General features: G+C 43.4%; 1 protein-coding gene across 2 annotated transcripts in view; it reads left to right on the top strand.

Annotated features, from left to right (window-relative positions):
- The window catches only part of SLC1A2 (solute carrier family 1 member 2), a 169,274-nt gene that overhangs the window by 119,717 nt on the left and 36,665 nt on the right, over positions 1–12,892 (top strand). For both annotated transcript variants that reach the window (XM_027562667.1, XM_027562666.1), the window contains exon 7: positions 10,819–11,052. In XM_027562667.1, coding sequence (XP_027418468.1) covers positions 10,819–11,052 — 234 coding nt within the window. The remainder of the gene's footprint in view (positions 1–10,818; positions 11,053–12,892) is intronic.

Consider the following 12,892-nt stretch of genomic DNA (forward strand, 5'->3'; position numbering starts at 1 on the left):
TTTCTTGGCCCTTACTTCCCACCTTACAAGGAAAAAATCTGTTCTCAACTTGTATTTTATCACCAAGTACAGTGATGTGCCTGTAGTAAATTCCTACTAAAACTTCAGGAACAAGTGGGCGAGCTGAAAGCCCCAGGGTCTCAGATCAAGAAGATGTTCCTCATGATTTCATGAACCATAGTTAATAGTTCAGGTCTGTTCTGATCATTGCTTTATTGACTTTGGAAACACGGAAAAGATTCTCGTACAATAGTGTGTTCTTTTCAATTATTGTATTGATTCTTCAACTTCCCAGGCAAGGCTAGATTTCTAAATATTTCTTTTGTGTGAAGATTTAAAGTCACACACAATGTCATGCTGTAAAAATATTTTAAAATATCTTTTAAGGACTTCTCTGGTGGTCCAGTGGTTAAGGCACCATGCTTCCAATGCAGAGGGCGTAAGTTCGATCCCTGGTTGGGGAACTAAGATCCCACATACTCACGGCCAAAAAAAAATAGTCTTTTGTCTTTTGAATCCATTCTGAGCTTGCTGAAAGTTTAATAAATGGTAATATGTAAAACTTCCTCCAGCCCAGCATTTCTCATGATGTACTCTGCATATAAGTTAAATAAGCAGGGTAACAATATACAGCCTTGACGTACTCCTTTTCCTATTTGGAACCTGTCTGTTCCATGTCCAGTTCTAACTGTTGCTTCCTGACCTGCATACAGGTTTCTCAAGAGGCAGGTCAGATGGTCTGGTATTCCCATCTCCTTCAGGGTTTTGCAGTTTATTGTGATCCACACTGTCAAAGGCTTTGGGTCCGTCTAGTCAAAGCTATGGTTTTTTCCAGTAGTCATGTATGGGTGTGAGAGTTGGACTATAAAGAAAGCTGAGAGCTGAAGAATTGATGCTTTTGAACTGTGGTGTTGGAGAAGACTCTTGAGAGTTCCTTGGACTGCAAGGAGATTCAACCAGTCCATCCTAAAGGAGATCAGTCCTGGGTGTTCACTGGAAGGACTGATGTTGAAGCTGAAAGTCCAATACTTTGGCCACCTGATGCGAAGAGCTGACTCATTAGAAAAGACCCTGATGTTGGGAAAGATAGAAGGCAGGAGGAGAAGGGGACGACAGAGGATGAGATGGTTAGATGGCATCACTGACTCAATGGACATGGGTTTGGGTAGACTCCAGCAGTTGGTGATGGACAGGGAGGCCTGGTGTGCTGTGATTCATGGGGTCGCAAAGAGTCGCACATGACTGAGTGACTGAACTGAACTGAATATGCAATGCAGAACAGGCCTCTTAGTTTTAAACATTAAAGATCTGCCTTTACTTCCTAGAATTCCTAGCAAAGTGAGCACCCTCAAGTATGCAGCTCAGTTTTCTTTACTATGATGCCAATGATGTGGGTTGTGTATGAAAATTCCTTCCTTCATCCATGCCATGTCATTTCCACTGAGCCCTTGAAGCAGGAGGAATCTTCTAGGAAATCAAATGAGTCATGGGATAAAGTGTAGCCTCCCTTCTCCCCAGGGATGGAGTGGGTGTGGATCAAAATGTTTCCTCCTCACTGAAACCAAAACTCCTAAAGATTTAACATCATATCCCTGGAGATGAAGAGCAATTGTGAGTCAGGAGCAAGGCCTATGGAATGGTTTCTGACAGCTGCTTGGTTACCACATCCAGCCCAGCAGTCTGGAGGGTGTAGTATGACATGAGATGTCAATCCTACACATTTATTTCATTCTTCAGCTGCCTTGCCAGCAGTTGATAACGATGTGTATAAGAAGGTTCTGGATAAAACAGCCAACCACATCTTAACTGACATCCTCAAGGCTTAAATCATCAGAGTTCTTTTGTAGTCTTCTTTATGCAATAGTAAGAACAGTAATAATAGTTAAATAACAAACTAGTGCTGCCATATGACCCTACAATCCCCCTCCTGGCCATATACCCCCCAAAAATATGATCCGATAGGATACATGCATCCCAATGTTCATTGCAGCGCTGTTTACAGTAGCCAAGACATGGAAGCAACCTAAATGTCCATTGACAGGTGAATGAGCAAAGAAGATATGGTACATATGTACAATGGAATATTAGCCATTAAGGAGAATGAAATAATGCCATATGTAGTAATATGGTTCGGAGAAGGCAATGGCACCCCACTCCAGTACTCTTGCCTGGAAAATCCCATGGACGGAGGAATCTGGTGGGCTGCAATCCATGGGGTCGCTGAGGATTGGACATGACTGAGCAACTTCACTGTCACTTTTCACTTTCATGCATTGGAGAAGGAAATGGCAGCCTACTCCAGTGTTCTTTCCTGGAGAATCCCAGGGACGGGGGAGCCTGGTGGGCTGCCGTCTATGGGGTCACACAGAGTCGGACACGACTGAAGTGACTTAGCTGTAGCAGCAGTAATATGGTTGGATCTAGGGATTGTCATGCTGAGTGAAGTAAGTCAGACAGAAAAGGAGAAATATCATATGACATCCCTTATATGGGGGATCTAAAAAGAAATGATACAATTGAACTTATTTAGATAGCATATTGAAAAGCAGAGACATTACTTTGCCAACAAAGGTCCGTCTAGTCAAGGCTATGGTTTTTCCTGCAGTCATGTATAGATGTGAGAGTTGGACTGTGAAGAAGGCTGAGCGCCGAAGAATTGATGCTTTTGAACTGTGGTATTGGAGAAGACTCTTGAGAGGCCTTTGGACTACAAGGAGATCCAACCAGTCCATCCTGAAGGAGATCAGCCCTGGGATTTCTTTGGAAGGAATGATGCTAAAGCTGAAACTCCAGGACTTTGACTACCTCATGCGAAGAGCTGACTCATTGGAAAAGACTCTGATGCTGGGAGGGATTGGGGGGAGGAGGAGAAGGGAACAGCAGAGGATGAGATGGCTGGATGGCATCACTGACTCAATGGACGTGAGTCTGAGTGAACTCTGGGAGTTGGTGATGGACAGGGAGGCCTGGCGTGCTGTGATTCATGGGGTCACAAAAAATCGGACACGACTGAGCGACTGATCTGAACTGAACTGAACAAAACAGAAACAGACTCACAGACTTAGAGAATGAACTTATGGTTCCCAGGGGGAAGAATGGAGGCAAGAGATGGTTAGAGACTTTGGGATAGACACATACACATTGTTGTATTTAAATGAATGACCAACAAGGTCCTAGTGGATACACAGGGAATTCTTCTCAATGTTATGTGGCAGCCTGGATGAGAGAGGAGTTTGCAGGAGAATGGATATATGCATATGTATGGTTGAGTCCCTTTGCTGTCTATCTGAAGCTTTCACAACATTACTAATCGGCTATACTCTGATGTAAAATAAAAAGTTGTTTAAAAATTTTAGAAAAGAGTAGTAATAATAGCACAAAGCATCACTGAGGAGATTGCTATTAATCTAACAATGCTAGTGTGTGATATGTTAGTCACTCAGTTGTGTCCAACTCTTTGCAACCCCATGGACTGTAGCCCGCCAGGCTCCTCTGTCCATGAGATTTCTCGGGCAAGAATAATGGAGTGGGTTGCCATTTCCTTCTCCAGGGGATCTTCCAACCCAGGGATGGAACCCGTGTCTTCTGCATTGCAAGCAGATTCTTTACTGTCTGAGCCACTAGGATATTAAATTAATAACAGAATTACTAAATTCTTGCTATATGTTCAGCACTTTTTCAATTACTCCCCTGTATCTATTATTGAGAAGGTAATAATTATTATAATTATTATTTTAGGTCATAACTAAGATTTTCCAAATTCCTGCTACATGCCTAATACTGTTCCAGTATTTTACATGCATTGACTCTTTTATTTGTCACAGTAAGACCTAGTGAAAGTGCTGCACTCAATATGCCAACAAATCTGGAAAACTCAGCAGTGGCCACAGGACTGGGAAAGGTCAGTTTTCATTCCAATCCCAAAGAAAGGCAATGCCAAAGAATGCTCAAACTACCACACAGTTGTACTCATCTAGCAAAGTAATGCTCAAAATTCTCCAAGCCAGGCTTTAACAGTACGTGAACCATGAACTTCCAGATGTACAAGCTGGATTTAGAAAAGGCAGAGGAACCAGAGATCAAATTGCCAACATCTGCTGGATCATCAAAAAAGTGAGAAAGTTCAAGAAAAACATCTACTTCTGCTTTATTGACTACACCAAAGCTTTTGACTGTGTGGATTACAACCAACTGTGGAAAATTCTTAAAGAGATGGGAATGCCAGACCACCTGACCTGCCTGCTGAAAAATCTGTATGCTGGTCAAGAAGCAGCAGTTAGAACTGGACATGGAACAACAGACTGGTTCCAAATAGGAAAAGGAGTACGTCAAGGCTGTATATTGTTACCCTGCTTATTTAACTTATATGCAGAGTATATCATGAGAAATGCTGGGCTGGTTGAAGCACAAGCTGGAATCAAGATTGCCAGGAGAAATATCAATAACCTCAGATACACAGATGAAACCCCCTTATGTCAGAAAGCGAAGAAGAACTGAAGAGCCTCTTGATGAAAGTGAAAGAGGAGAGTGAAAAAGTTGGTTTAAAACTCAACATTCAGAAAACTCAGATCATGGCATCTGGTTCCATCACTTCATGGCAAATAGATGGGGAAACAATGGAAACAGTGAGAGACTTTATTTTGGGGGGCTCCAAAATCACTGTAGATGGTGAATGCAGCCATGAAATTAAAAGATGCTTGCTCCTTTGAAGAAAAGTTATGACCATCCTAGACAGCATATTAAAAAGCAGAGACGTTACTTTACCAACAAAGGTCTGTCTAGTCAAAGCTATGGTTTTTCCAGTGGTCATGTATGGATGTGACAGTTGGACTATAAAGAAAGCTGAGCACCAAAGAATTAATGCTTTTGAATTGTGGTGTTGGAGAAGACTCTTGAGACTCCCTTGGACTGCAAAGAGATCCAACCTGAATATTCATTGGAAGGACTGATACTGAAGCTGAAACTCCAATACTTTGGCCACCTGATGCGAAGAACTGACCCACTGGAAAAGACCCTGATGCTGGGAAAGATTGAAGGCAGGAGGAGAAGGGGACAACAGAGGATGAGATGATTGGATGGCATCACGGACATGATGAACATGAGTTTGAGTAGGCTCTCGAAGTTGGTGATGGACAGGGAGGCCTGGCATGCTGCAATTCATGGGGTCACAAAGAGTCGGACACGACTGAGGGACTGAACTGAACTGAAGACCTACCAAAAATAGGTACTTTGGTGAACCTCATTTTCCCAATGAGAAAACCATGCACATTGGTTAGCTTGCCCAGTGTTGCACAGCCTTAGTAATGGGAATTATAGAAAAGTGTTATTAAACTCAACTTCTATCTGAACCTGGGATCCTCCTCTTATGAGCTGAGTGACGTTAGGTAAGTCAGATACACTCTACACTCCTCATCTTGACCTGTGAGATAGATTGATCATAGAATCCACATCATAGGGTTGCTGTGAGAATTGAGTGAAATTGTGACAAATAGTTGTGGAGCAGTTCCTGTGTGCTGGGACCCGTCTAAGCATTTTATATGAACTAGTATTGTCATTAGGGCTTCCCTGGTGGCTCAGGGGGCTTCTCTTGTGGCTCAGCTGGTACAGAATCTGCCTGCAAGGCGGGAGACCTGGGTTTGATCCCTGAGTTGGGAAGATCCCCTGGAGAAGGGAAAGGCTACCCATTCTAGTGTTCTGGCCTGGAAAATTCCATGGACTGTATAGTTTTCAGTTCAATTCACTGTATAGTTCACTGTATAGTCTGCTGCTGCTGCTGCTGCTAAGTTGCTTCAGTCGTGTCTGACTCTGTGGGACCCCATAGATGGCAGCCCACCAGGCTCCTCCATCCCTGGGATTCTCCAGGCAAGAACACTGGAGTGGGTTGCCATTTCCTTCTCCAGTGCATGAAAGTGAAAAGTGAAAGTGAAGTCGCTCAGTCGTGTCCAACCCTCAGCGACCCCACGTACTGCAGCCTTCCAGGCTCCTCCATCCATGGGATTTTCCAGGCAAGAGTACTGGAGTGGGGTGCCATTGCTTTATAGGGTCACAAAGAGCTGGGCATGACTGAGCGACTTTCTCTTAACTGGTGGCCCAGCAGTAAGAATCTATCTGCACGAGGCACAGGAGATGTGAGTCCAATTCCTGGATCAGAAAGACCCTCTGGAGGAGGGCATGGCAACCCACTCCAGTAATCTTGCCTGGAGAATCCCAGGGACAGAGGAGCCTGGTGGGCTACGGTCCATGGGGTCACAAAGAGTCAGACATGACTAAAGTGACTTAGCACGCTTGCAGGCACAATATTGTTATTACCATTATTATCAATTCAATCCATAACATTTGTTTCTCTGTGCTCATGAATTCCTTAAAAAGCCTGCAAAGCCCTCTGAATCACCTAAAAGAAAGAAAGAAAAACTCTTAATTTCGGTGTGATTTTCATATCCTCATTTTTTGCAGAATGCTTTAAAACACTTTTTTTCAAAACCTGCAAAACATATAGAAAGTAAAACTTTTCATAATCTCACCACCATAGAAACATACAGTAAGAAGTGAAATCTCTCCTCACTGTTTCAACTCTCCTTCTCAGTTAACCTACTACCACCACCATCCATCCACCCCCTATCCACCCACCCACTCATCCGTCCATTTATTCTTTCACTTCCAAAATACTTTTGAGCATGTCTTCTCTGCCAACAACAATGTGATATAATGGAGCCTGGAGGCTCCATGAACTGACTTTCACTCTGTATTGATAAAAAGTTCTAACCCCCATATGGTAACTCTCAGCAAAAGTGACTTTTTGGATAGCCAGAACCTCTCCCAAAGTAAACTGGGAAAATGGAGATTTGTGTTTCTTCCTTACCCTGAATTCAGACAGCACCTTGGGTAATTTTTGGAATGTTTATCTTTATTGACAAGCTCTTCCACCTCTTGAGTTCTCTTGAAATCTGCCCCAAACTGGTAGACCAGTGTTGTTACTGGCAACATGTGGGACAGAACCACAGTGACTTCAGGGCAGGACTGAGAAAGTCCCTCCACTTACCTCCATCCACTCCAAGCATCTGGCCCACCATCTGTCCTGTCTTTGAAAGTCCCCAGTTAATCATTTTAGTGGGTTAAAACTGGAAGCCTAGAATAAGTTGCAGCTAAATAAAGGAAATGGTTTCCAAAGACTAACCAAGGAATATCTGTATTTCAGCCATTGCATATCAGGTTTTATTGCTGAAAACAGTGATTTCTAGATACATCAGAATGACCTGGGGAACTTGTTTGAGGTATAAATGCCCCAAGGCTGCTGCTGCTGCTGCTGCTAAGTCGCTTCAGTCGTGTCCGACTCTGTGCGACCCCATAGATGGCAGCCCACCAGGCTCCCCCATCCCTGGGATTCTCCAGGCAAGACCACTGGAGTAGGTTGCCATTTCCTTCTCCAATGCATGAAAGTGAAAAGTGAAAGTGGCTAGCTCTGGGAAATTCTAACTCAGTCCCTATGTGGTGGGTCTAGGGAATCCATGTTGTTTCAGGCAGGCCAGGTGATTTGGAGGCAGGAGTCTGCGGTTACACAGACTGAGATCGGAGTACATTAGTGCTGTGGATGAGCCTGTTTGTGGAGTAGAGAGCAGACCTTGGTGAGAACCTTAAGATAACAAGAACTGAGGTGCGAAGTGGGCGGAGGAAGGAAAGAGTGATGCAACAGTAAGAAAAAGATGCCACGGGCCAGTCCTGGATGAATCAATGGCTTTGAAAATGCTGCCGAGAGCTGAGGATACAGCCAGTTTCAGGGCAGCATGGGAGCCATTCCCTCTCCCAACTCTGTAGTCATATCCTTCTGATTTCGAAACTGCTGGGCATCACTTGACTTTAGAAACCTCACGAGAGTTCTCAGCCTCTTCATGCACTTTGGTTTACGGCTTTGGTTGTTTGCTTCATCACTTTAAGTGGTGATCTTGAGCGCTTGCTCATAAAATCACCTGTAGTTGGGTGGCAGTAGCCTGTGAGATACCTTGAAAGTGAAAGTGAAAGTCACTCAGTCATGTCTGACTCATTGTGACCCCAGGGACTGTAGCCTGCCAAGCTCCTCTGTCCTTGGAATTCTCCAGGCCAGAATACTGGAGTGGGTAGCCGACTCCTTCTCCAGGGGATCTTCCCAACCCAGGGATCGAACCCAGTTCTTCCACTTTGCAGGCTGATTCTTTACCAGCTGAGCCACCAAGGAAGCCTTAGGAAGTCTCTTTTAACTCGGACTTGACTCATTCAGCATGGTGACTAGGGGACATGGAGCAGATGTGTGGAAACAGAACATGCAAGGGACCCCTGTGTCAGGGGGGTTCCCCATGGCTCAATGGGTAAAGAATCTGCTTGCAATGCAGGAGACACAGGAGCTGTGGGTTCAGTTCCTGGGCTGGGAAGATCCCCTGAAGGAGGAAATAGGAACCCACTCCAGTATTCTCACCTGAAAAATCCCATGGACAGAGAAGCCTGGCAGGCTACACTTCACAGGGTCGAAAAGAATTGGACATGACTGAGCGGCTAAGCATGCACACCTGTGTCAGCAATCGGAGAGCTAATGGTGCTGACAAGGATTGGTGGGGGCAGGACTTCTGATAGTGTGTCCATATATGAAAGTTCAAAAATGTGATCACGGACTTCCCTGGTGGACCAGTAATTAGGATTTTGCCTTCCAATGCCAGAGGTGCAGGTTTGATTCCCTTCCCTGGTGGCTCAGATGGTAAAATGTCTGCCTACAACGTGGGAGACCTGGGTTCAACCCCTGGGTCGGGAAGATCTCCTGGAAAAGGGAAAGGCTACCCATTCCAGTATTCTTGCCTGGAAAATCCCATGGACGGAGGAGCCTGGTAGACTACAGTCCATGGGGTCACAAAGAGTCAGACACAACTGAGCGACTTCACCTTCCTTCCTTCCTTGGGGAGCTGAGATACCACATGCCTTGTGGCCAAAAATCCAAGGCATAAAACAGAAGCAGTATTGTGACACATTCAGTAAAGACTTAAAAAATCCACATTAAAAAAAACAAACAAACCTAATTCTCACACCAATCCCATGAGGTTGTAGTTAGCCTCTCTAAGCCTTGACTTGCACATCTGTAAAATGGAAATAAGTCATCAACGAAGGTTATAGAGCTGGTAAATGGCTGGATAAGCTCCACACCTCGTGCAATTGTGCATATGACTCTCATCCACGCCTCATGGTTTGGCTTTAATCCAGGAAGTGCTTGCTTGCTCCAAACACAACTGATAGAAAAAAACCCACCAAATCTGCTCGCTGTCCTTCTCTTTTTTCTGACTCCCCTCCCCCAGCTGGGAGCCTGACTTCATTTGCCCCACAGTCTTTCTTTCAAATATATTCATAATTCTTAATAAGGTAGCAATGTTCCCACAGACATATTCATTTCAGTCAGAAGTGTCACAGGCTGAACAATTTCATGCTCCAACACCAGCAGGTTAAGCAGTGAAAAAGGGGTGTTGCCAAACATATGATGGAGAAGGCGATGGCACCCCACTACAGTACTCTTGCCTGGAAAATCCCATGGACGGAGGAGCCTGGTGGGCTGCAGTCCATGGGGTCGCTAAGAGTCGGACACGACTGAGCGACTTCACTTTCACTTTTCACTTTCATGCATTGGAGAAGGAAATGGCAACCCACTCCAGTGTTCTTGCCTGGAGAATCCCAAGGACAGGGGAGCCTGCTGGGCTGCCGTCTATGGGGTCGCACAGAGTTGGACACGACTGAAGCGACTTAGCAGCAGCAGCAGCAATGTGAAAAGTATACCCAAGGTGAGAGAAAAAACATGGTTGGCTGAATGAAGAATGAGGACGATAGTAGATTGTTTCCAAGCATACTATAAAATAATAATAATATAGACATATAAAATAAGTTTATCTTAGGATAGATTGATAGGTGACAAATTGTTTGCTTCTGTACAAAAAGCTGCAACTGCTCCTTCAAGGAAGTGGTTTGGTGGGTAGAGGTGAAAACCCCCAGTGGTAGAGTTTCACAGATCTGAGATTATTCTCCTCCTCCTCTTTCCTGGTTTCATGATCTTGGGCCAGTCATGTAAGTTTTCCAAACCTCAATTTCCTCATTTGCCAAACAGCCATAATGAGATCTTGGTTTTAGGGTTGTGGTAAGAATTAAATGTGTGGATCTCTCCCCATAATGCTTGAAATATGATGAGTGGCAGCCAGCATTCTTGTTGGAGTAAGTATGGAAAGAAATACTTTCAAACTTGGAAGTGATAAAATCACATTTCTCTAAACATGTTCGTTGGCTCATATGATTTTCTTGTTTGGGCAGCTCTCTCTCTCTTTCTCTAGATTCCTTCCAAGCCAAGAACAAAGCACAATTTACAAACACCAGTGTTCATAAATTGATGAAACTCGGATAATTTTTCTTGGAAGCTCTAGATTTATTCTCAGTTTTCAAGAAAGGAGATATGGAATAGAGAAGTCAAACAAGATTAGTAAAGATGTAACCTGGGTGTCTCTTAACTTTAAGCGTGGTGCTTACTTAAGAGGTGGTAAAACTTGTCTCCTCTAGCCCTAAAAAATTACCTGAGCAACAAAGTTTATCTTGGGATTTTTCATCAGAGCAGGAGCCACTGGGTCCATAGGAAAGATTTCAGATGATGTGGCTAGTCAGAAGCAAAATATAGTATGTATTGAATCTCCTGGTCCTCTTTTGTAAACACTCTTTGTACAGAAATGTGGAGGGTTTTCCTCAGGGTATGGTACCTAGGAGGGCCCAGATTTTAAATTCTAAATCCCATCACCAGCTCTTTCATGCTTTTTCTTTTCTATTTTTCAGGTACTCTCCCCTGGGTATTGCCTGCCTAATCTGTGGGAAGATCATTGCAATCAAGGACTTAGAAGTGGTTGCTAGGCAACTGGGGATGTACATGATCACGGTGATTGTCGGCCTCATCATCCATGGGGGGATCTTTCTCCCCTTGATTTACTTTCTAGTGACCAGGAAAAACCCTTTCTCCTTTTTTGCTGGCATTTTCCAAGCTTGGATCACTGCCCTGGGTACCGCTTCCAGGTAGAGAACACAAGAAATCACCATTTCTCTCTGCTCGCTCCTTTAACTTGCCACTCCTTTTTCAAAATCTTCCCATCACAATATTCAATGAGAACACTTTTCACATATTATTAAAATATTTTTGAAAAAGTAGAACACTGTAGATTCTTGGATCCTTTTAGGAACTTTTGATTTTTCTGCTGAACTTTTTGCTGGTATGCTGCTGTCCTGGAACTATGATCTCATATAACATTTCCCAGGTGAATGCATACTGTTCATCTTTAGGCATAATTTGCCACATATAGCATTAAGGAAAAGTGTTAGTAGCTCAGTCATGTCCGATTCTTTGTGACTTCATGGACTGTAGCCTGCCAGTCTCCTCTATCCTTGGTATTCTCCAGGCAAGAATATTGGAGTGGGTAGCCATTCCCTTCTTTAAGAGATCTTCCCAACCGAGGGATTGAACCAGGGTCTCCCACATTGCATGCAGATTCTTTATGATCTGAGCCACCAGGGAAGCACATATAGCATTAGTTCAGCTTTAAATATTTTCCAAAAGGGTGTAACAGGATGCTATTTTATATAAGAAATTCTCTCACCTGTGATTTGAAAAATGCTATTACAGCATATCACTCTATTGAGTAATTTTTCAAGAATAAGAGAAAAAGGTTTTGCAGGGTGAATGGTAGATTAGGTGAGATTTTTCAAACAAACCGGAAATCAAACAAGTCTTTGAACCTGTAATGGACTATTCAGTCCCATTGATTTTGAGGAAAGTCCAGTTGGTATTGATTTGACTTGATATTGGCTAAGAGTTGGTTCCTTCTTTGTTACCTAGTTCCAGTGCCTCAGAAGGCAGCGAGGGCTCCAGAGATATGCAGACAAAAAAAGCAAAAACTCTTCTTTCTTGGATACCACTTTGGACTGAATTTAGCAAAAACAAACCAACAAATAACAAAAACAAGTACATAAGAAACACCAAACAATGTCGAACTTCCAAGACTAAGAGAGTTTTATTTTCTCCGCCTGCAATATTTGCTTTTATTTCTGCACATGTATCCTTGGTTCGAGAAACAAAGATTGAGGCCATAAAGTAGGTGGCAGGGAGACAAACAAACTCCGCAACCCACAGCTCAGTGTTATCTCTGGAGTCACAGGTTGGCAGGTCCTTGTTACAGAGCCCATGACCATGCTCTGCCAGGAAGGCAGCTACTCTGTGACACAGAGAAACTGCTGCTTCTGAACTACTGAGCAGGCCATCAGGTTTTTCTTAAGTTACATAATAGGCCCCTAGTGCTGATACCTAGGAAGCCAAATTATATTTCCATCGTGCAAATCAATGAGAAGTTTGGACTAGTAGAATGTAAGGTTTCAGAAAAAGTGAAAATATATACAATCTGGGAGATCTAGATTCTGCATTTGGTTTCCCAAGATGAAGGTAAGCACTCCAAAATTTCCTTTTTCCTTCTTGGTCCTATAAATTTCTTATGGCTAAAGAGTTCTATCCATAAACATCCTGTCTTTTTAGTGAAAAAGTTAACTTTTTTCAAAAATAAAAACAATCAGGTTTAGTTTTATTTTTGTTTTCTGGTTACGAGCATGATGTTTGCTCATTATGACAAGTTCAGACAGTGAATAAAAGTTTGGAGAAAAAACAGGCATCACCACTGATACCTAAGTAGTAACATTTTAGTTAATCTTTACAGTTATGCACATTTCCATTTCTTATTATGTGCAGATATTGTACATTGCTAAAGCAGGTCGAGAAGATCCCTTGCGGAAGGAAATAGCAACCCACTCCAGTATTCTTGCCCGGGAAATCCCATGGACGGAAGCCCAGCGGGCTACAGTTCATGGGATT

This window comes from Bos indicus x Bos taurus, chromosome 15, assembly GCF_003369695.1.
Source record: "Bos indicus x Bos taurus breed Angus x Brahman F1 hybrid chromosome 15, Bos_hybrid_MaternalHap_v2.0, whole genome shotgun sequence".
NCBI lineage: Eukaryota > Metazoa > Chordata > Mammalia > Artiodactyla > Bovidae > Bos > Bos indicus x Bos taurus.